Source organism: Malus domestica, chromosome 13, assembly GCF_042453785.1.
Source record: "Malus domestica chromosome 13, GDT2T_hap1".
Lineage (NCBI taxonomy): Eukaryota > Viridiplantae > Streptophyta > Magnoliopsida > Rosales > Rosaceae > Malus > Malus domestica.
This window is the reverse complement of record NC_091673.1, coordinates 14083171-14104496: the sequence shown is the minus strand read 5'-3', so window position 1 is coordinate 14104496 and position 21326 is coordinate 14083171. Positions and strand designations below refer to the sequence as shown.

The following is a 21326-nucleotide window of genomic DNA, read 5'->3' as shown; positions in this document are numbered from 1 at the left end:
CTTTATAAAGACAAAAAAATTATAGAGATAGTTCCTCAACTTTAATCCAAATGAACCAATGGTCCCTCAACTAAAAATACATGACCATTGGTCCTTTAACTCATCAAAATGTGCAACGATGGTCCTTTTCGTTAACTCCATCAGTATTCCATCAAAATGAGTCACGTTGAAAGGACCACTGCTACGATTTGGTTTAGGGACCATTACTCCAATTTGGTTAAAGGTGAGGAACCATTTCTCCAATTGGATTAAAGTTGAGAGACTATTACTACAATTTTTCTCATTTGGTTTTCCATATTTGCCCCTTAATTCAGCTTCACGTACGTAGCACGTGACTCATTTTAACGAAATTTCTAATGGAGTTGACAAAAAAAAATCATAACTACTCGTTTTGATGAGTTAAAAAACTAATGGTCACATACTTTTAGTTAAAAAACCATTACTCTAATTGAGTTAAATTTGAAAGACCATTGGTACAACTTCCTCTTACAAAGACGGCTAAAACTAGAATTCAAAAAGCAGGAGACCCTTGATTTCAGATCTTCACAAATTTACAATTTGGAAGCAAACCGATTGGAAACCAGGTTTTCTTGTTAACTAAGCCCAACAGGACAACCAAATTTCGAGCAAAAGCTTCATTTTCGAAAAGAAGTATAACCATCTCAAACGCCGTGGGCAAACATCGCCTCCAGAATTTCCGATTCCAGCAAGAACTACAACGGTGACAAGATAACTTTATAGCGGCTTGTCTTAATCTAGTGTTAGAAAGTTATGTACAACGGAGATAATATGTACAGAAGATTTAGGGGCTGCGAAATACATTAAAGGGCGAAGAAAAAAATGCTTAAACGTCTAAAATTTGTCAAATAAACATCTGCGTATCGTTACTGCAAACTCGCCAACCTTGTGAGGATGGATGAGGACCGCACAAAATCCTACACAGATAGCTGTAGCAGAAATTACGAGAAGCGTAGGGCGAAATCTCAAGAACATCCCACCAGAGCGAGACCTTAAGACCTCCCCAGAAGTGCAACGCTTAGCCAAACTAGGCAATTCCTTGATGAGGTTAGCTTTACCGACTGCTTTTTTACTCAAAAGCGGAACAGTTTCACTTCTCTCGTCAAAAGTTGAACCCACAATCACACCCAGCCTACCGTCTACAGTTATCTCCGTATCCTGCTTTAAATAACAGTTCATGTAACAAAACACGTATCAGTTTATGAAAATAACAAGTCATGAAATTTTAAACATATACAGTCATCAATCATGCTCAACAAAACCACCATACTCCCAATGAAGATCTCTTATACCAGCTATAAGTTCGAAAACCTTTTACAGATACAAATTCAATGGTGAATTCTTCAAATAGTTATAAGATCATAGATGGCAAATGTAAAACTGGTATCTCAATTGTAAAAATGGAGAAGGATAAAAAACAAAGGATTGCAAGCTCAACCACAACCTAGCCAAACTGTAGAATCAAATAATTCCTTCATGAGTACAAGGGAATTGTAGCACCCGATGAGATTAAATGCTAAATTGAAAATGAGAAAAATGTAAAGCGAAAAGCTAACTTAAATAAAGGATTAACTGATATCAGAAAATATAAATCTGAAAACTGAAGCCCTCACCTGACAGTGGAATGGAGCAACCAATTTTCCATCATTCTGAAAGCAGGTTTGACTTTGAGAGACAAGATCCTCTTTTTTCACCAACCTTCCAGAGCTTTCGAATTTTTGACAAAGAAGATCACGGGCATAATTCATGTAATTCTGTAATAGCCTCATATCTGCATCAATGCTGCCATTATTTGCACTGTTCAACTCCATTTTAGCCATCAGAGTCTCCAGATTTTGTAAAACTTTGTCCAATATGGTTGTTGACTTGATGGATATCAAAAAGTTCAATAGATAGTTGAATCTTTGAATCTGTGAAGCAGTTATGATCTGTTGAAAGTTTTCTGACGAGGGCTTTTTTAATAACCATGCTATATCTAAAATAACTTCAGAAAATGCTGTGTGCCTCAGTGAAGATGCTTCACAAGAGTTTGAAAGAGAACCGGTGAAAGAAAAGCGTAATCCTTGCGAAGAGAAAGATTCTTCATATCTCTTCTGAATAGTCTTCATTTCTGCACAAACCTCTTTGTCCCCAATGAGTACTGGCATAAAGTTGGATAAGCCAGATTCATTCTCAATCTGCAACATAGATTCCACCAATAATAAATTAGGAGACAAGAAAAATTCCTGGTAATTTCAAAACCAAGTCTCATGCTTTAAAATGCTACGGTCAACCATGGTTATATCTCTGTATGAATGTTAAAAGTTTTATTTTTGTCTACATGAATCTGGTACAGTACAGATATCGCAGATTCTGGTCCAGAGTTAAAGCTTATGGCTAATGTTATCAGCAACCTACGTAATTGTGCCATATACCACACGAGATGCCAGTTTGAAGACCAAGCGCTCTCAAATGCATGACCAGCTAAAGAAACTAACCACATATCAATTTTATAAATCCCTGGTTATAATGCTATTTTGATCACTGGAGTCTGGAAAAATGATTAGACAAGATATACACCAGAACGAGGCTAAATATATACCAGAAATATTTACATATGACCAACAACTATATAGATAGATTGAATGTCCCAACTGATAGTTGAACATGGTGTAAAAAAAGTAAAAAAGAGAAGAAACCAGAATATTGACCTCAATAAATGCTGGACCAAAACAATCTGCGTCAGTTTGAGGGACCTGTATCTTGCACAATTGATGGTCTAAATTACTAGCAGTGTCCCCTTCAATCCGACTATGAGAAGATGGAGGAGAATAGTTATAGGCCAGATACTTTCCAGAGAAGGATACCAGAAATCTGTAACCGTAAAGATCTTTATTAAGAAGCTTATGTGACAACAATTTTACTCTCTACAAGCATGGAACAGTTAACAGAATACTATAAAAGATACACCAAAATGACAACTATAGATATTTTCCATATTTGAGATACATCTCAAGATCACCATGAGTTTTAAAGTTTAGGAGCAACAGAGAAGAGTAGCAATTATGTGCTATCAAATAGTGACAAGTCTATGTAGAGTGTTGAGAGTGTCCATCAAGTTTATTAACAGTTCAAATAAATTACAGTTTATAGGAAACGGTGTGTGAATAAAAAGCAAGCTGATCATAATAATACATGATTGAGAATTGGAGACAAGCAACACAACAGAGCTGAAAGGAGTGAATCAAAGGTACAACACAACAAACTACTAAAATAGGTGGAAAACCTTGATTGGAAGCCCCTACCGAAATTTGGGTTGTAATAAATTACTTCCACAGGCAACAAACTCCATGGGTTTGCCAGCCTCAAAAAATGTAGGATGAACGTAATGAAGCCTTGGGGCCTGCACCTCCACTTTTGTTTTTATTACAGAAGTCCCATCTGTGCACATCAAAATAAAAAGAAGCAAGTCAGTAATACAAAATACTAGTAAAGACCAATTACTTTCCATAAAACGAAATAAACTAATAGAAACATAACACTGATATGAAGCATCAGATTACCTTTTACAATACGGAAAATCATGTCGTTTAGATAAATAAGTATATTGCCTCTCCCGGATAGCATTTTCCCAGGTACAGAAACAAACTCATGTATGTATGATACAGGATCTTCAAGCAACTGAAAAATAAATATCGTCAAAACCAAAGTGGTTGAACAAAATTTGTAGAGTGAAGGTAAGAGAAAGGCTGTGACAAACTCAATCTTACAAATAAGATTGTCAACACCATTACCTTCATCCACATAAACTTAGGCATTGCAATAAAAATAGTCAAGATAGTACATCCAGGGCGGATATATCCCTCCAACTCAACCGGCATATTGGCCAACCATTGGAAGATCTGCAAAAACATACGCTCACTTGTTAATCGATTCCTGATGTTTTTTCCATCGAAAAAAATTTCTCCCTGTATATACTAAACTGTAATGACAATCTTTTAATAGTACTTGGTGCCGAAGTCTTCTAGGAAATTCTGCTGGATTCCAATCGTAGAGCTTGAATGATATACGACCTGTCGGACACTACAAGAATGTATCAAATCAGTATGCCTCAAACAGAGCTCCTCATATTAAAATCGAAGTCAGCCATGCAAAAGCTACAACATTAGCAAAACCTACCATAGATGAGTAGCTTTTGTTGTCGCAATTAGGCGGAGAAAGAGAGTTGTTAGAATCATGTTTTCTTGCATCCTTTTGGGTTTCACCAGAAGCCATAACTGATACAACACTGTCACTATGGGCATTCTGGGATTCAGGCACTGAACAGAGGATAGGAGTTCGCCCACCTTCAGACACCAGCAATTCTTCCTTCTCATTCAGCTGGCTACTTAACTGTAGACTGTCTGTACATTATACATACAATTAGACTAGTAGATTCTTCTTCCAAAGCAGTGTTGCAGCTTTACTACTCTTTTACAAGCTGTTCGCATAAAAAACAAACATTAAATACCTTCTGTTGCTCCACCATCAAAATTGGTCTCTTCAGTTTGATTTTCCTTTTGTGATTCCTTTCCACTTGCTCCTTTAGAATCACTAGGTTTCCTTCGCCGTCTGTTATTATGACGCTCTAATTTTCTTCGACAACTTCGCTTACCTTCATCAAAGTCTGGTAAGACATGGAACCTGCCAAAGAATGGCCATACATGCAGAAACGAAATTACAAAAACAATAACGAAATTACAAAAACAATATCAAAATAATCCCAGCACATTATAACAAGAATAATACATGCAGTTCCTCAATAAAATAGAGCAGTGACAACTCTACAACTCTCTCATCTCAGACCAGCTGATCTTCTATATGGTATAAAGTATTTCTTGTCTTAACCTGCCACACTTCCAAAAAACAGCACCAAGTATGCATAAACAAATGTGCTAAATTGCTAATAGGGGTTACCTCACTTTTCTCAGCATCCATCTTTATACATAAAAGGGCCTTAGCAAAAAGAAGCTAACAACTTAATATTAATATCTTATTTCAGTACCTCCAAACCAATAAATGAATATAGTGTCATCCGTGCAACTGCGAAGTAAACCACTTGCGTCTGTTGCGTTCATTTTGTCTCTCCAACATTATATTGTACCATCCTCCTAACTGCTTTTCTTATTTTTATTGTCGAGCTATGTGCTACCATCCTCCTAACTGCTTTTCTTATTTCACTGAAAGTTCCCCAATATTTCCAGCGTTGCAGAATAAAGCTTAGAACGCATATCCTTTCTGATAAAGTGATACTTGTCTCGTTCCTAAGAAAATTTCTCCGATTGCCTACACCTAAACACTTCCGAAGCCAAATTCTGCCCAACAAATTCAAATGATTTCCCAGTAAGATAAATCATGTGCTTTATCGTTACCGAATTTGCTTAGCGGCACTAATTTATATCAATCTAAGCCTTGAGTAACTATTTATCTCTACTGTGTTCGCTCACGAACACAAAGAGACTTCAGGGTAGTCTAACAGTAGCAGGTTGATACTGTCAGCATTGCTTCTAAACATTCCCTACTCCACATTTTTGGGAGTTAAACAAGTCCAGCGAAACCCTTCTGCCCCAACTTAGGTAAAGCCTTCAAATTAACAGTCAATTTGAAGCCAAAACGATTTGTGGATATTGTTCTCGTCATTGGCACTTTAGAGATTAAGTTTGACTACAATCACTACCCCCGAATTGAGCTAGAAAAAACCAATTTATCCGAAAAATTACTCAGTGAAACAGTTCGAAGCTACAAAACCGAAACTTCCATAACTGAAACAACAGAATCGAGAGCCCTAAAAAATGAAGTAAAAAACTAAGCTTACTTGCCACACTGCTGACAATAACGCTTGGTCTCACCGTCGATAACGACAGTGATCGCATTTGCACACGCAAGGCACACTCTGTGCCTCCGATGATACCCCTTCAGCTCCTTGATATCGATGCCGCAAGACGGGACCTGACACCGCGCCGTCCCGGGTGTAGCCCGACCAGTCTTAACCCGCTTCTTCCCGTGCCCGGCTTCCTCCTCTTCTAGCTCCATCATCCTCGCGTCGACCTCGGGGCACGCACAGGGGATATGACCCGCCAAGAAGTTGGAGCAAGCCAGCCTCGGGTCCCGCTTCCTTATCCGACTCGAATTGGAATTCGGATCCTCCGGCGGGTCTTCCGGGGCCGGGCCGACCTCGGGGTCCGGATTCTCGGCGGAGCCCCAGGAGATGGACAAGTCGTCGTCGACGGTGAAATCCAAGAGATCTCCCCAATCCCAGACTGTGGAGGTTTCGTCGGAGGGCAGCGGCGGTTGAATTTCCATGTGTGAAACTCCAGGTGGTTGGTCTAAACGGTGCCGTCGCGGTTGCGTTGGAGGGAGAGAGGGCGGCCTTTCCATCGTTTATGGGTCAAAATTACCTAAACCTGGCAGTGGCAGCTGCCCTAATGCCTCCTACCCTTAGACGTCAAGATTCTCCTCCCAACGGCGCGCTACAAGTAAATGGCAACTTTTTGGGTTTTTATTACAAATGATTGTTATCATATTTCCCCGTCTTCGGTAGTTAAAATATTTAAGTAGTCCGGCCTTTTAAATAAAGAAACCTAATAGAAATGGTTTAAAAACTTTGAATTTTAACAATAAAGATAAAATAATAGGTAAATTAAATAATACAGAATTGACTTTTTAGCGTAAAAATATGGTTTTTCGTTAAAATAAACAGTATTCGGAGCTTTTAATTAAAATTCTCCTTTCGAATAATTATTACGGTTCAATTTTTTATTACAAATGTTTGTTATCACATTTTCGCGTCTTTGGAAGTTAAAATATTTAAGTAATTCAGCTTTTTAAATAATTTTTACGGTTTAATTTTTTATTACAAATGATTGTTATCATATTTCCGCGTAATCCCTTACCAATAAAAATTGAAATGGTTTGACCTTCAAGGAGATAAACTAGTAAATGTAAATGCCCAGAAGCTTTCTCATGTTCAAGATCAACAAATATCACATCTCAACCACTTCTAACCACTTTGGATAAAAAATATACTTTTAACAACTTAATACGAATATTTGTGTTCAAAAACTGGTGTTGATACTAATTACTTTATCTAAGTAATCTTCATATCTTAGCCATTCATTGTACATATGGCGTCAGAAATTATTTAAATTTTTTTATTTAAAATTAAATACAAATAGCATTAGATGAAAACGAATCGTATAATATACAATAAACGGTTATGATGTGAAAATTTCTAAAATCCCCACAAAGAGAATCTGAGGATGATCCTCATCCATCGGAATGCACCTCCCGCTTAATAGGATCCAATGCAATTTTTAATGACATTTAAAAAATAAAACATCAAAAATATCATGAGACAATAAAAAAACAAGATAAAGCATGTGGCGTTGTTTTAAGAGTGGAGAGCCTGTCGTGTTCCGCCTGGATTGGGCGAACCATTTTTTATTTTCCCCTTTTTCCTGGTTGAAGATAATAAAAAAGGTAGCGTGGCCGTGGCGTGCTCGTTTTGGACGAGCGTGGCAAATTATGACGACACTTCGTGTTTATTCCGTGCGGCAAAGGACGTTGATTTAGGCTCGCTTGCCATTTACGCGCGAATTGCACGGTGAGATTGTGGCGATGTGCGTGGCGCGTAAGCTTCAAAGAGAGTGGGTTGGTGAAGTTATTGGTTTGAGGTTGAGTTGCTGCCAAATCTGGTGGTGAAATGGTGAGGACATGTGCATCTATCAAACATCAAATTCAAACGCAAAAGTAAGATAAGGGGACCTTGAGAGCTTAACGCGGCCCCACGAATATAATCATACAAATCATAGAGCATATTCGGTAGGGTAGGTACTTAGAACCGAAAATCGAAATCGAAACACGAACCAAATCGAACCGCACCGAATGATTTGGTTTTGCGGTTTTGGAATGGTTTCGGTTTTGAAACCGAACCGCAACATAGAAAACGGTTTGGTTTCGATTTTGGCTTTTGAAAACCGAACCGCACCGTAAATATTAATAAACATTTAATTAAATGTCTATATTAAATTTCATGTTTTAATTGGTTGTTGGTTAGAATCCATGCACTTAGTATGAACACAACCACACTAAAATATCATCATTCATCACTTTATTTCGTTCATTAACTTGAAGGACCTTTGTTATTTTATACCATCATACACACACACACATATATGTACAAGGGTGGACTAATCTTGTTATCAAGAGTCGAACAATGATCTAATGAAGTTCACTCATTTGAAGCATAATATCACATATTATAGTATGAAAGTTTTGCTCATGCTTAATGAATTCAAAGTTATTCAACTTGTTTTATGTTATACCTTGTACGAGACACCATTTTGTTGCACAAACATATTTTAACATCACAACTGCATACAACATGCTAATTGTTTATGTAACAAATGTATTGCTACTAAGAAATGCTTATTAATATGTTAAATTGTTGTACATTTGTTCTTAAAAATCAAACCAAAACCGTTTGAAACCACACCGAACCGAACCAAACGGTTTGGTTTCATTTCGGTTTTGGCTTCAAAACCACACTGAACCAAATCGCAAAAAAATTTGGTTTCGATTTTGGTTTCATTCAAAACCGCACCGAACCAAACCGTGTCCACCTCTAATATTCTGTGTTGCAAAATAACAAAGTATGAGAGCAACTACTAATTGTTTTAAGGAAAACTAATGAAAAAAGTTTGAAAACTTTGATTTTTAACGATAAGGACAAAATAAAGGGTAAAGTGAATAGTATCAGGTTTGACTTTTTAATGTAAAAATATGATTTTTCGTTAAAGTGAACAGTACCGCGAGATTTTCGTTAAAACTCCCATTGTTTTATGATGAGTAGGCAATCTCGTTTTGACAAGTTATGCGGTTAAAAAATTTGCGTAAATACAATACGCAATTGAGGAAACAAATTTTGTCTACTCTTTTAAAATAAGTAGAATGTTGCCTGCTTCAACATAAATAGGCAAATTGAACCTCGCATCTCGTTTTTTATGAATAGGCAACATGCCACATCAGTCTTGGATAATACAATTTTGCCTACGTGAATTGTCTATACAAATTATAGATTGCTCTTAAAGCGTAAAACAACAAAAGGTTGCAAAATGATCTCCTTTTGCCCTTTATTACCAGGAATTATATAGAAAAAAATAAATAATAAAATGAGAGAAATTTTTTAAGATAAAATACTTTGTAAAAAAAAAAAAAACAAGTTTTGAGGAGTAAATACATAAGTGTGATGCATGTTAAGGGATCAAGATACTCTCTTGGTCGTTCACCACAGATCGAACGGTTACAATCCCGCCCAAACTCTTGTTCTTTGCCTTCTCTCTCTTCTCCCGTTCTCTCACCAATCCATTCCCAAAATTATTGCCTTCTTAGCCAAAATGATCACTAAGATTGACGTATTTTTGTTTCTAAATGAAATTGGTAGAAGTGATCATTGAGTTTGTCCGTTGTAAATCATGTTGTTTATTCCGTAAAAAAGCTGTTAATATCCTTGTTAAGTGGAGGGATTGGTTTGATAAAAAAAAATTCTTAAAAAGTGTTCACGTGACAATTTAACTAAAATATTGACAAGTATTTAACGGAATGACCAAAATGAGTTACGGTAGACAAACTCAAGGACCACTTCTATCGATTTTCATTATCATAGACCAGTGTAAAATTATGATATTATGTCAATCTCAATGATCATTTTGGCTAAAAAAACTCAAAACTATTTAACACCAACAATTACTTTTCCCTCTCCTCCCCCCTTCTCTCCGTCATCCTCGCTCGTGTGGCATCATCTCGTCACCTCCACGCCAACAGCTTCTCTTTGCTAGACTAGGCAGAAGAGGTCGTAAAGGACGGGGTGATTATGTCACGACGATGCGAATAGAGGACCGAGAGGCGGTAGGTGTTGTGAGAGGGAAATTGAGAGGGGAAGAAAAGAGGTTGGAGTAGGCAGTGGTGGGTTGTAGGGGGAGTTCAAGGTCGGTGAAGGTGGATAAAAAGAGGAAGAAGAAAAGCAGGGATCGACTTGATCGTACCCGTTCGATATGTGGTGAACGGCCATGATCAATTGATTTCAAGAGTCTGCACATAAAGGATACGGAGAGAATCCAGGTCCTTGGTTAAAGACTTTATGTCACAACAATCAATGACCTTGCATTTATCAAATTCAATTTAGCGGAAAAGACATGCACACACACTTTTCAAATTCCAATCAGATTTGGGGTCATGAAAAATCTCCGCTAGGCGGCTGGTCATCGCTCTAATTAATGTTTAGGTGCTTAAAAATTAAGAAAGAGTGTCTAGACTGCCTAGGCACCCGCCTAACCCGCTCAGACCCACCTAGGCACGGATTAGGTTGCGACTCACTTAGACAGAAAATAAATAGCTTTCATTTTATTTTATTTTTTCAATCAATTGTAAATACTTGTTGAATACTTAAATGAACACACATTATATGTTTGTTCCTCATGTTTTAATTATATCCAATACTTCATAATATATATGTCATTCTATTTTGTAGTTTATGATGAAATTATATATATTTTAAGTATAAACAAACATTTATTTACACGAAATATAGTAGATTTATCTAAATCCGCCTAGGATATAAGTATGATATATGTGTATAAGAAAAATTAGGAGTGGAGAAGGATAATGTCGTAGATGTAAATATATGTGCAAGAAAAATGTACATAAAATGAAAATTAAAAACCATTTTAAACACAGTTCCAACTTTGAGGAGGAGCAACTTACGCAATTGCACATAGCCCCCTCCTCCTTCTTCCAAAACGTTCCAAATTTTAGCTAATATATGATCACTTTAATATCACTTGTTGTTGCAATTTGGATTAGTATTTATAGTTTCTACTAAATTATTTATCATTTGTTTTGTTTCATGACTTCTTTTACATGTCCGCTAATGAATTCGTAGATTGATTTTTGTTATAAATTTTCTTTGTAAGTCCTCAAAGAGAAACATCAAATAAGCTAAGACCTCGTTTGTAAGTCCTCAGATAGGCTTGTGATATGCCCGCATATGATGGTGTAGCCTCCCCTCCTCCTGAATGTTTTGTTACCGAAATTAAGAAAAAAAAAATGGAGAAACATCATTACTCATTTAGTATTAAGTGGCGGGACATATTTAGATTCATTTCCTCTTCAAATCATCTGATGATACGAAGATGATGGATGATTCATCATATAAATAAATAAACTGGTTACTAATTGGTACTTGATGTTTTCTTGGAAGAATTTGGATACATGGTAGTTTTTATGTTTCAAGGTCAACGAGATTTTGTGCAATGTGAATTATTGTGTGGGATAAAGTCAATGATTTTTTTTTTTTTGGAACAAACGATATTATCTATACTAAATGGGAGGGTGTGTGCTTAGCCTAACAATGCATTAGCAATAATGTTGTTCAAATTCGCTTTTGGCAAAAATCGAACTTAAAACCTCTCACTTACAAGTGAAAAGGAATACCACTAAACTGTAGTACTAAATAAATAAAATCAATGATTTTGATATATGGCATTACACGTATGCTAGTGGTTTAGCAACCACTAAACAGAGTCTTGAGTATATGGCATATTCTCTTAATACGCTCAATTGGTATAATTAGGGCTCAAATTAAGCTACGGGTTCAACTTTTAAATAATTTGAATATTGTCCATAGAAAATAAAATTATTTGAATATTCAGACAACCATAAATAGAAAATTAAACACAAAAAATGAGGAAAATTGTCACAGCCCGTTCCGAGAAATAATTATCGTGGTTGTGAAAAGACGAATTTACCCTTGAGCGTTGGGTGTGTGTTTGTATTTTGGGTTAAGAAATTGCGTCAATTAGTTTTATCCCTAACTAATTGGACCCAATTAGAGCTAAAAGATTAAAGAGTTTTGATTAGTGTACATTTTGGAACCACACACACACATCCATACCTTTTCTCTCTCTTCTCTCCCGTACTCTCTCTCGGACTCACTCTCTCTTCCATCTCCTTCGTACGGACAACCTTGAACCAAGCCAAATCTTCACAAATCGAGGAAGAAAATGGTACCATTGTGTTCGTGAGGACCATACGAGTTCAAAGGTACCCATTTCAGGTAAGAACGTGTTCGATATCACGTTGAAAACTCAAGCTCCGAGTTAAGCACTATTCATGAACTTTTGAATGGTTACATTTTAGGACAATCCAAGCTCACAGCTAGCTCTAGGACGTTCTCACGAAGCTCGGAGTACTTCGTTGGCTCACATCAAACTTTTGAATGGATACATCTTGTGTTATTTACATTATTTGCAGATTCACGGTCGGATTTACGTTGTTCCAAGATCTCCGGTTTTGTGCATCAACATAATGGATTGAATTAAATTAGGACAGGCTTATTTACACTTTTAGAAAATTAAATGATACTTAAATTGTTCTAAGTATGAGATAAACATACTCAATTCGTCATGATATTTTGTAGAAATTGGGAAAGGAACACATAATTCAGCATGAGGCCGACTTATTTCTTTCATGCCTTTGTTGGTTGGTTGACAAATAATTTGTCAATGATAAAAATGACTTGCATACCTTGCCTTTTCACTAATAGTAAATAAACATGTGATGATGGAAAAACTTTCAAAGCAGGAGATTTCAAGTTATGTGAAGAGATGAAAGTTGTACCCCAATATTCATTAGCACTCCAATTTAGTGGCATTTTCCTATAAGTATGAGGTCTCAATTTGAATCGTATGAATGACGAGTTTATACTGCCTTTGCTTGAGTCTTAGCCTCTTAGAGCAGTTCCACCCCACGCAAATTGCTTGGGCTATTAGGCCATCCAATCCCCTAAGCTCCCCAAAAGCACTCCACCCTGCCCAATTAGCTGGGCTATAGCAAGCCCGACCAAGCACACAGGCTAGAATAGCCCAACCTTGTGACTGCGTTTGATGTCAGGCTGACGTTAGTCATGTTAAATTTTTTTGCGCTAGGCACATGAATTACACGCGCAAGAATTTGGGAGTGAGCAAACAAGAAAACACTGTTGAAGCTCGCGCTATAGGCACACTAAGCACTTCAGAAATGGGTGCTATGTGGCTCACTTTGTGCCGTTGGATTTCCAAAGGTTAATAAAATTTGAATTCAAATCTAACAGCGAGGACATGTGGCGAATTTTGGTCAGTTAGATATCTTGATCAACGGTCCAGATTTTTTGGGCTTATAAATTAAAAAAAAAATCAGAAAAAAACTATTATTATTGTTGGGATTACATGCCAAAATCTAGGTCTTTGGAAAAAACATATAATGTAATGCAACGGTCCATATTAATTAAGTTAGATAAAATTTATAAAACAACTCAGAAAAATATTAAAAAGAATTATAATTTTTCCTATAAATGTACTTGAAAAAGTCTATTCATAAAAATTGTACTTTCGGATAATGAAACGTGGCGTGAAGAGATTGATTAAAAATCATATCCAAAATTAAAGGCAAAATTAACTTTTACTATTTTATAATAAAAAAGTAATATTTTAATAACAATAGCTTGGACAATTCAGTTTAGAGATAAAAATGCACTTAAGCCAGTAATTGCCTTGGCTGAATAGCCTGGGCAGTAATTGCTTGGAGTGGAGTTGTTCTTGGAGTAGGTTTCTCTCCCCTACCATTACCATCCTCTTCCATCCCCTCCTACTCTTCTTTTTATGTTTTTCTCTACATAAAAAATTCAAAATAAAATGTAGATATGACGTAATCGTAACCGTTTAAATTGAAGGGGATGGAAGGGAAGAGAGATTAGGAGGGGAGAGAATCATACTCCGTTGCTCTTAGGTACATTTAGAAGTTTCTTGTAAATAAAGAAATATAACAAAATCGATTGGGTTGGGCCTTGATAGCTAGGTGGGCCAGGTTAATACTATTTGGGCAACACACTGAACCGAGTTAGTTGAAGAGCGCGCATCATTAGATCGGTATCTGTTCCGCACTCAATTCCTCTTTCCAAATCCGAAACCCAAAACTCCCCACACAAACCACAAGCGCTCGTTCCTTTCGGTTCTTCTTCACTATCATACTGGGGACCTAGGGTTAGGGGTTTGGGCGCTCAGGGTTCAAGTCCTAGCTGCAACAATGGTCAGGTACAGAAGCCGAAGCAGAAGCTACAGCCCTCGTCGACGTAGTCGGACTCCGCCTCGCGGACGCAAGCGATACGACGACGAGCCGCGTGATCGACACCGTGACAGTAGGTCTCACAGAGACCGTAGTTCTCCCGCACCTTCCGGTTTGCTCGTTCGCAATCTCCCTCTCGACGCTAGGTATATATGTATATGTATCTCTCTCTCATCTCTGTGTATGCATAGATATGTATATATATTTATGTAGTTTATTCTTCAAATGCGTGACTAAAATTGGGTTGTAATTATGAATGATTGGTATTTTTTTAGTAATTTTTTGTGCTTTACTTTTCAAAATATGGGATTGTGTGTTAATCTCTTGTTAATGGTAATACTAGTATATTATCGAAGAATAAGTATATTATTACATGGTTATAGACTTAATCCTTCAGCTAGTTGAGTTAATTACAACAAGTTCATTAACCCCAAATTACGTATACATGTCTTTTTTATTTTTTTTTGCATTACTAAAGATCCAGGCTTGCCTAAAGCGGGAGCCTTGTGCACTGGGTACGACCTTTACTAAAGATCCAGGCTTATTCATTGTATACCTGTTATATGCAGGCCAGAAGATCTTAGGATCCCATTTGAGCGATTTGGCCCAGTAAAGGATGTGTATCTTCCTAAGAATTACTACACAGGGTATGCCATTCTTGATTGTTATGGCGTGAATTATTGTACGTAATGCGATTCTTCTTCTGCCGTGGTTCAGTGGTGTAAAACTTGCTCGCTGGAATAGATACTCCTGCGAAAGTTGATATATTTCTGGGTTTTCTGGATAACACAAATGTAAGTTATTTTTACTCAAGCGTTTCTACTTTCCATCCATAGGGAGCCACGGGGTTTTGGGTTTGTGAAGTACCGTTATGGTGAGGATGCAGCAGAAGCAAAGCAACAACTGAATCATACAGTTATTGGTGGGCGTGAGATAAGAATTGTGTTTGCTGAGGAGAATAGAAAAACTCCGCAAGAAATGCGCACAACTACTCGCGTAAGGTACATTGTATTTGGCTCCAATACTACCCCATAGTTTATTATGCCTCCCCAAATATAATTACATATTCACTTCATGAAAACAATTTTTAATTTATTTTATAATGCAATTTTTATTTTATTTTATATTTATCTGCAGTAGTCGACATGGAGGAAGCTCCAGAAGGAGAACTCCACCGAGGTCCCCAAGACGGCAATATCGTTGTCAGTTTTAACTTTTACTTGGCAGTTTTTGATCGACATGCATGATTTTATTTCAAGTCCTTTGTGAAATAATTTTGCTCCTATTTTTCTTCTAAACCGTCGTCAAACTTTTTTGGTCACAGCTTACTCGCCATCACCATCACCTGTTAGGCGTGATTCAAGGTCTGTATATTATCTCTAGATGTATCTTTTATTCATTAACACTGTTTTCTTTTCTATTACACCGTAGTCTGTGTGGATGGGTGGTTACTCCTTTCAAGGGTGGGGTAGATTCATCAGCGACAGGTTCATGTGGCCATATAATTTTTTCCAAAATTGATCAATGGTTATAGTTTTTGAATTCTTGTTTTCATGAATGAGTACAATAGAGGGTGATCACATTTTCATTGGAAAATCTCTGAATCCAACTTTTATGTTCACATACCTGTGTTTCTGATGAAATTGCAGAATGAAATCTTCTTTAGGTATGGAGATCGCATCTTTTGCATGTATCATGTGTTTAGTGAATTGTGTAATATTTTCTGGTGGCCTTGTTATACAGATATAGTTTAAAGACTTCTGGATTAGTAAAGTTTAATGAGAAAAGAGATCATACAAGTGATGGGAAACTTCTTTATCTTCCGCCAATGCTCTCCATAAGTACTATGGTGGATATTTAAAGACTTCTGGATTAGTAAAGTTTAATGAGAAAAGAGATCATACAAGTGATGGGCAACTTCTTTACCTTCCACCTATGCTCTCCATAAGTACCATCTATATCCACCATCAACTTTCATCTACAAATGGCATTGGGATCCTATTGTTATGACTTCGGTTTGTGAGACCTTTCTACGACCGACTGAACTGACAAGCTAAACAGGGTGCTAGAGATATTGGAATCTTTACTAGTATATATTTACTTTTCCTTCTTATATTAGCTGTTTAAGTAAGTTTTTGAAGAAAATTTGTTAAGTTTGATATCTTGTTTTGCATATACCATCCAGTAAAGAAAGAATATAAAGCTTATAGTTGGCCAAAGAAAGAAAGAAATCATCTACAAAGAAATGAAGCCACTCAAAGTTTTTACCGGTAGAGTATGGTGACATGTTGAAGGAAAAGATATTATCTGGTTTTAGAAAAGTTGGGGCAAAGTGGGCTATGAAGTTTTCAGATGCTGATCAACCAGTACTAGCCTAACTCTGAGTGTTTGGACCAAGTGTCATATTTTTTGTTCAGAACCCTGTAAAGGTTCAGGTAAAGTAAAGGTCATATCTTGATCAGTTAGATTTTGAAGAGGATGCAAGTAGTTGTTCTGTTATCTTGAAACTGATAATTGGTTCTGAATTGTTGATCTATGCCCACATTACATTTTCTTGTGCACTTGTAGTGGATTATTAATGGGGAAGTTTTTTACTTGTGAAAAATGAAGATGGTTTTAGTAGGTATCTCTTATTCATTTGGAATATTTCATATCTTATTCTCTTGCTGCATCTGCAATTTTTTTTTTCTTTCAAAACATAATAAAGTGTTTCTTTCCATTTGAAGGGACCATCGGGCTAGGGATGATTATCGCTCGCCAGTACAGTCTAGATCAATTTCACGATCACCCTCACCACGGGATGGAAGAGACTACAGGAGGTCCCCAAGTCCGAGAGAGAAGGGTCGAAGTGCGCGTGAAGTTAGAGACTACAGGAGGTCCCCAAGTCCGAGGGTGAATGGTCGGAGTCCTCGTGATGTGAGAGAGTATGCATCCAGCAGATCAAGGAGTCCTAGGGGTGGCAGTCGCAGTCCGTCAAGGTCTCGTTCGCGATCATACAGGTAGGTGCCTCTTCCACTTTGTACTCATGTAAAGAATTTCTAGTGTAATCTTAATAAGATTGGTTGAGGCCACTGAGTATGGTCTTAAATTTGCGGAGTATAGTTTCATATTATGTGCGAGAGGTACCCTTATGGAAGTGGAGTTTACGTGGTTGGTGATTGGGGTTCCCTAAAGTTGTGTGCGGGTATGACCCTATATGCTTAAATTGGCTAACCAAATAGGTAACAGTGGTGATAATATCTACAACTATTGCTGTACAGTCATATTTATATCCTATCTATTTAATTACATTGGCTAGACGTAAGCTAACCGAGCACAATGGCGTTATAGGATTCATATAGCCGACCCCACTTAGTGGGAAAATGCTTTGTTGTTGTTGTTGTTGTTGTTGTTGGCTAGACGTAAGCTAGACGTAACTACTGTGGTGATTATTATTATTTTTGGGCTTTGCAGTCCTCGCTGATGCCTGTCGGGTACGTTGGTTGCTGCTTCAAAGTGTACTCTGAGCATTGCTAGCTAGAGTGATATGCTTAGTATTCTGGAAGATGATGAATATTTGGTAAATATGAGGTTTGGACTGTATCGGTTTTCGTCTATGGATTTATTCTATCTATATGTTAGTCGAGTGGATCTACGTTTTCTAATTGATAATTTTGCTGGCATTTCTCACTTTAGTTACTCCTTGTCTAGTCTCCTTGTATCCGTCCCATTGAGTCTTGTTTGATTTATAAATCCCACGTCCACGCCGAGGAAGGAAGAAGGGGGTATATTTTTCTTTGATATTTCGTAATACTAAAGTTAAAAAGGAAACCAAGGATTGGTTTTTTCATGATTAAACCAATTATTCCATTACAGTACCAACTGCAATACAAGAGAAATCAATCATGCTTTAAAAGGGTGTAAATTTTCCTGCACGGAAAGGAAGCATTTCCCAAGCAACTAGGGGTCGAATTCTCATGCCAATGGGCACTTTTTCTCGAATTCCTCCTGCTCTCTGCGACATAAATCAAACTCATTTGTATTGTAATACATGCACCCGACGTAAGCATCCATCTCCTTTGTGCACCTCTGATGAAGATCTTTCAGCCTGCACGGAGAAATGTCTCGTATTTAGCTGCGTAACTAGGCATACCGCTCGTGAAACTAACAGGATGATCAAATCACAACAAATTCCAAATATGAAAATGGTGTACATATATCAAAAAGTTGCGGCAAGAGAACGTAAAGGGAATGATTATGCTTGAAAACTGATCCAATTCAAACGCTGTTAGGTAGGGAGTGTCCACACACCATATACTAACTAATGGTCTGAGAGTGTCTCTATTCAAGCAAAGACCGGCAGGATTTTCTATGTTTTCCTCATGAAAAATGCTTATACGTCATGTAAGAGAATGAGGACGGATGCATACAAACATCACCACCACGGAACAACGAAGAAATGTTTAAGCGGGATAAAAAATGAAGATATAGAGTTCATAATATAGAAGAAGAACAGGAAAGCAATTGAACAAAAGAACACTATACTATACCGTCATAAAACCCAAGTTCAATATACTATTTGGGTTATACTTTGTAATGGATGCAAGTTGCAACAGAGGAAAATATACAGTATTTCCTGGTACATAAGGGTGACGGGAGTAAGGGCAAAATGAAAGATAATGTGTGAAAACAAAAGCAGCTCAAAATCGTTTCTAGTTCCCATTTTATGTGCGTTCTCTACACATTTCTTCCAACTGCTACTCATCACCCTTTTTTTTCCCCTTCTTCGCTCCCCCTTTCTCTATTTCCCCTCTCTATCTAACAAGGAAATATGTATCAAAACGAGAAACAAAAATGGTTACCAAACGGTCTTCCTATGTTAACTTGAGGGTACACGGACTAACGGTCACATAGCAGCCATCAGGTGAATCAAGTCGAATCAAGTTCAACAAGGTATGAAACCAAGTTCCTGAAATCTGCTCCCCACAACTGATATGAAGCTAATGATTTCAAAATTTATGGCATATGATACAAGTCCAAACTCAATTAAGCCTCGGGATTAACCGACTCCAACACCGAGGGTGAACAATTAAGCACAGAAAAGTGTTCAAATACAAAGTATATCCAGCTAGACCTTACAAATTTTGGCATTACCTTCTCCCAATTCTATATTAAACCGCGGTTTATATACGGCTTATTATCTGTTTAGTGTCCTTTAGTTATATTTTCGATTGATCAGTTCTCTGTCTCCCAAAAATTTGAGCATACTGCATACGCCATGAACCACGTTGAGCTCAATCGAGCAAACCAAGCCTCAATTCACAAAACACCGAAACGTTTCGATTCAAAAGGGTTCACATACAAACAAGTAAGAATTCATAACAAACTCAGAAAATTGAAAAAAAGTAGGAAGCGGATTTGAGATTGGCTTACAGGGTGAGGACGCATCGGGTGACCTGACGACCTTTGTCGAGACACTTGTCGGGGTTCGGGTCCTTCTTCTTGCACTTGAGGAAAGCCACGTTCTCGGCCTGGCAGCTGAACTGAATGTGCTTCGCCGCCGCCGTCAGCACCGCCGACGTTGGGATTGGATCTCCCGCTGGGTCCACCGCGCTCGCCATCTCCAGCTCCTCCTCCGATCGATCCCGACAAAAAAGATCCAAACTTTGAGGCTAAAAAATGTTAATTCGGAAAAGTCCACAAACACCAGGGGACTTGGGAGGGCCGAAAAGAAAAGAAAAGAAAAGATTAAAAGGGCATTTTCGTCTTTCAACAGCCCCTAAACCCTTGCCCTTGAATTCACCGCGGCTTTGCACTCTCGTATTTCAGACTCCATTTCGGCTTTTTGTACCTCTCAGACGATTGCAGCTTACAAAAGTTGAACGGTAAGTCCGAAATTCCTTCAATCATTTCTGCTTTTCCTTTTCTTTTGATTTTCTGTTTACTCGTTTTTTGTTTTGAAATGAGAATGGTTGTAGGAGTTATGTTGTTTTCTGTGATTCGATGGAAGGTTGAACCAGACCCAGAACCAAACCAATCTGACCCTGTTCAAAACCCGCTTGGATTCCCAAAACCCAGTTATTTTTTTCCCAATCTGAAACAGTTTCTGCTCAGAATTCAACTGGGGTTTCTCTAGATTTGGGTAATTTGAGTTGGGTTGCAGCAATTTGAAAGGAGGTTGGATAAAGGTATTATTATGGTTCTAGGGTACTTGTGTTTATGAGTGTTTGTCTAGAGGTAAATATCATATCAATTGAGGGGCAGTGAACTTAAGTGATTACATTTAGAGTGTGTACAAATCACCTCCCTCTCAGATATTATTCAGATTTATGAACCTAAGTGATTACATTTAGAGAAATTCAACCCTTGTTTTTCTGTGGGCTTGGGAAAATGAATCTCAGATTCTCAGCCATGTAAAGCTGTAAACTTGTTTGTGCAAAGGCCTTTGTTGATGTTATGCCTATGTTTATGACTTTCCCCAAGTGGTTCCTTTCGGGGATGCTATTTTACACCTCTCCCCGTGTGATTAGATGGGATTTTCTGTTCTGAGAACTACTTGAATTGATTTGGATTACAGATAGTTGTTGTTCCTCTTGATTATTTTTTCCTTTTTGTTGGGGGGCGATATTGAACCCATATAGGAATTTTGTTTTTGATTGCAGATGCACAAATTTAGTTTGAACATATTTTTATTTGTGTAGTGAAACTTTGTTTTCTGTCACTTTTGATTGGCTTTCTCTTTCTGTTGTTTGAATTAAGGAATGGGTGAAAAGAAGAAGAAGGCTACCTTGTTCATCCGACTTATCTCAGCAGCTGGGACTGGTTTTTTCTATGTCAAGAAGAAGCCAAGTAGGGTCCAAGAGAAGCTTGAGTTCCGGAAATTCGACCCTCGGGTAAATCGTCATGTTCTATTTACCGAGGCAAAAATGAAATGAGCAAGTTGCTAGTGCAATGTGGATTTATTCACTGTTGTCCATCTTTTTGCCATTAGTCCTTGTAGGCACTCTGTTTAAAGGTAGACCCAACTCCTAAAAACTTGAGTTAATTATTTGTGTTTTTTGTTGTATCTTGATGAAAGTTCACACACTCTCTCTCTAGCTGAAGTATAATAAGCTCAAATTTCGATTGCTAATCTACTATTCTCATGCTGTTCG

The 21326-nt window shown here is 37.5% G+C and overlaps 4 protein-coding genes across 6 annotated transcripts; 2 read left to right on the top strand and 2 right to left on the bottom strand.

The window, feature by feature from the left end:
• Window positions 1–638: 638 nt before the first annotated feature.
• LOC103453030 (squamosa promoter-binding-like protein 7) lies at window positions 639–6628 on the bottom strand. Its single transcript, XM_029091185.2, has 10 exons — window positions 5852–6628; window positions 4508–4680; window positions 4177–4400; window positions 4006–4080; window positions 3792–3899; window positions 3561–3678; window positions 3303–3438; window positions 2709–2871; window positions 1632–2195; window positions 639–1176 (listed from the first exon to the last, which is right to left on the bottom strand). Exons 1-10 carry the CDS (start codon window positions 6412–6414, stop codon window positions 853–855), a joined length of 2448 nt encoding a protein of 815 aa, XP_028947018.2. The 5' UTR covers window positions 6415–6628; the 3' UTR covers window positions 639–852.
• Window positions 6629–13980: 7352 nt separating this feature from the next.
• On the top strand, window positions 13981–17867 carry LOC103453006 (serine/arginine-rich SC35-like splicing factor SCL28). 2 transcript variants are annotated; one of them, XM_008392537.4, is made up of 7 exons: window positions 13981–14339; window positions 14763–14840; window positions 15030–15194; window positions 15334–15395; window positions 15518–15557; window positions 16920–17192; window positions 17647–17867. In XM_008392537.4, the coding sequence occupies exons 1-7, from the start codon at window positions 14155–14157 to the stop codon at window positions 17654–17656; spliced, it is 813 nt and encodes a 270-aa protein (XP_008390759.1). In that variant the 5' UTR covers window positions 13981–14154; the 3' UTR covers window positions 17657–17867. The 2 variants fall into 2 exon arrangements, with proteins under 2 accessions (XP_008390759.1, XP_008390758.1); XM_008392536.4 differs by having other exon boundaries at window positions 13983–14339; window positions 15331–15395.
• Window positions 17868–17991: 124 nt separating this feature from the next.
• Window positions 17992–19958, bottom strand: LOC103453007 (NADH dehydrogenase [ubiquinone] 1 alpha subcomplex subunit 8-B). The gene is made up of 2 exons (XM_008392539.4): window positions 19606–19958; window positions 17992–18280 (listed from the first exon to the last, which is right to left on the bottom strand). The coding sequence occupies exons 1-2, from the start codon at window positions 19791–19793 to the stop codon at window positions 18148–18150; spliced, it is 321 nt and encodes a 106-aa protein (XP_008390761.3). The 5' UTR covers window positions 19794–19958; the 3' UTR covers window positions 17992–18147.
• Window positions 19920–21304, top strand: LOC103453009 (uncharacterized). Of its 2 annotated transcripts, none has more exons than XM_008392540.4 (2): window positions 19920–20057; window positions 20932–21304. In XM_008392540.4, exon 2 carries the CDS (start codon window positions 20934–20936, stop codon window positions 21105–21107), a length of 174 nt encoding a protein of 57 aa, XP_008390762.1. In that variant the 5' UTR covers window positions 19920–20057; window positions 20932–20933; the 3' UTR covers window positions 21108–21304. The 2 variants fall into 2 exon arrangements, with proteins under 2 accessions (XP_008390762.1, XP_008390763.1); XM_008392541.4 differs by lacking the exon at window positions 19920–20057 and adding an exon at window positions 20220–20360.
• Window positions 21305–21326: the final 22 nt, after the last annotated feature.

Bases quoted from the DNA above. Each gene is read 5' to 3' on its own strand.
- LOC103453007 (XM_008392539.4), bottom strand. From the start codon at position 19,793: ATGGCGAGCGCGGTGGACCCAGCGGGAGATCCAATCCCAACGTCGGCG. The intron at 18,281-19,605 runs GTAAGCCAATCT...TTCTCCGTGCAG, and splicing joins ACCCGATGCGTCCTCACCCT to GCTGAAAGATCTTCATCAGA.
- LOC103453006 (XM_008392536.4), top strand. From the start codon at position 14,155: ATGGTCAGGTACAGAAGCCGAAGCAGAAGCTACAGCCCTCGTCGACGT. The intron at 15,396-15,517 runs GTCAGTTTTAAC...TTTTGGTCACAG, and splicing joins CCCAAGACGGCAATATCGTT to CTTACTCGCCATCACCATCA. The intron at 15,558-16,919 runs GTCTGTATATTA...TTCCATTTGAAG, and splicing joins CCTGTTAGGCGTGATTCAAG to GGACCATCGGGCTAGGGATG.
- LOC103453009 (XM_008392540.4), top strand. From the start codon at position 20,934: ATGGGTGAAAAGAAGAAGAAGGCTACCTTGTTCATCCGACTTATCTCA.
- LOC103453030 (XM_029091185.2), bottom strand. From the start codon at position 6,414: ATGGAAAGGCCGCCCTCTCTCCCTCCAACGCAACCGCGACGGCACCGT. The intron at 3,900-4,005 runs GTACTATTAAAA...ATGTTTTTGCAG, and splicing joins CTAGAAGACTTCGGCACCAA to ATCTTCCAATGGTTGGCCAA. The intron at 3,679-3,791 runs GTAATGGTGTTG...TTTATTTTTCAG, and splicing joins CTAAGTTTATGTGGATGAAG to TTGCTTGAAGATCCTGTATC.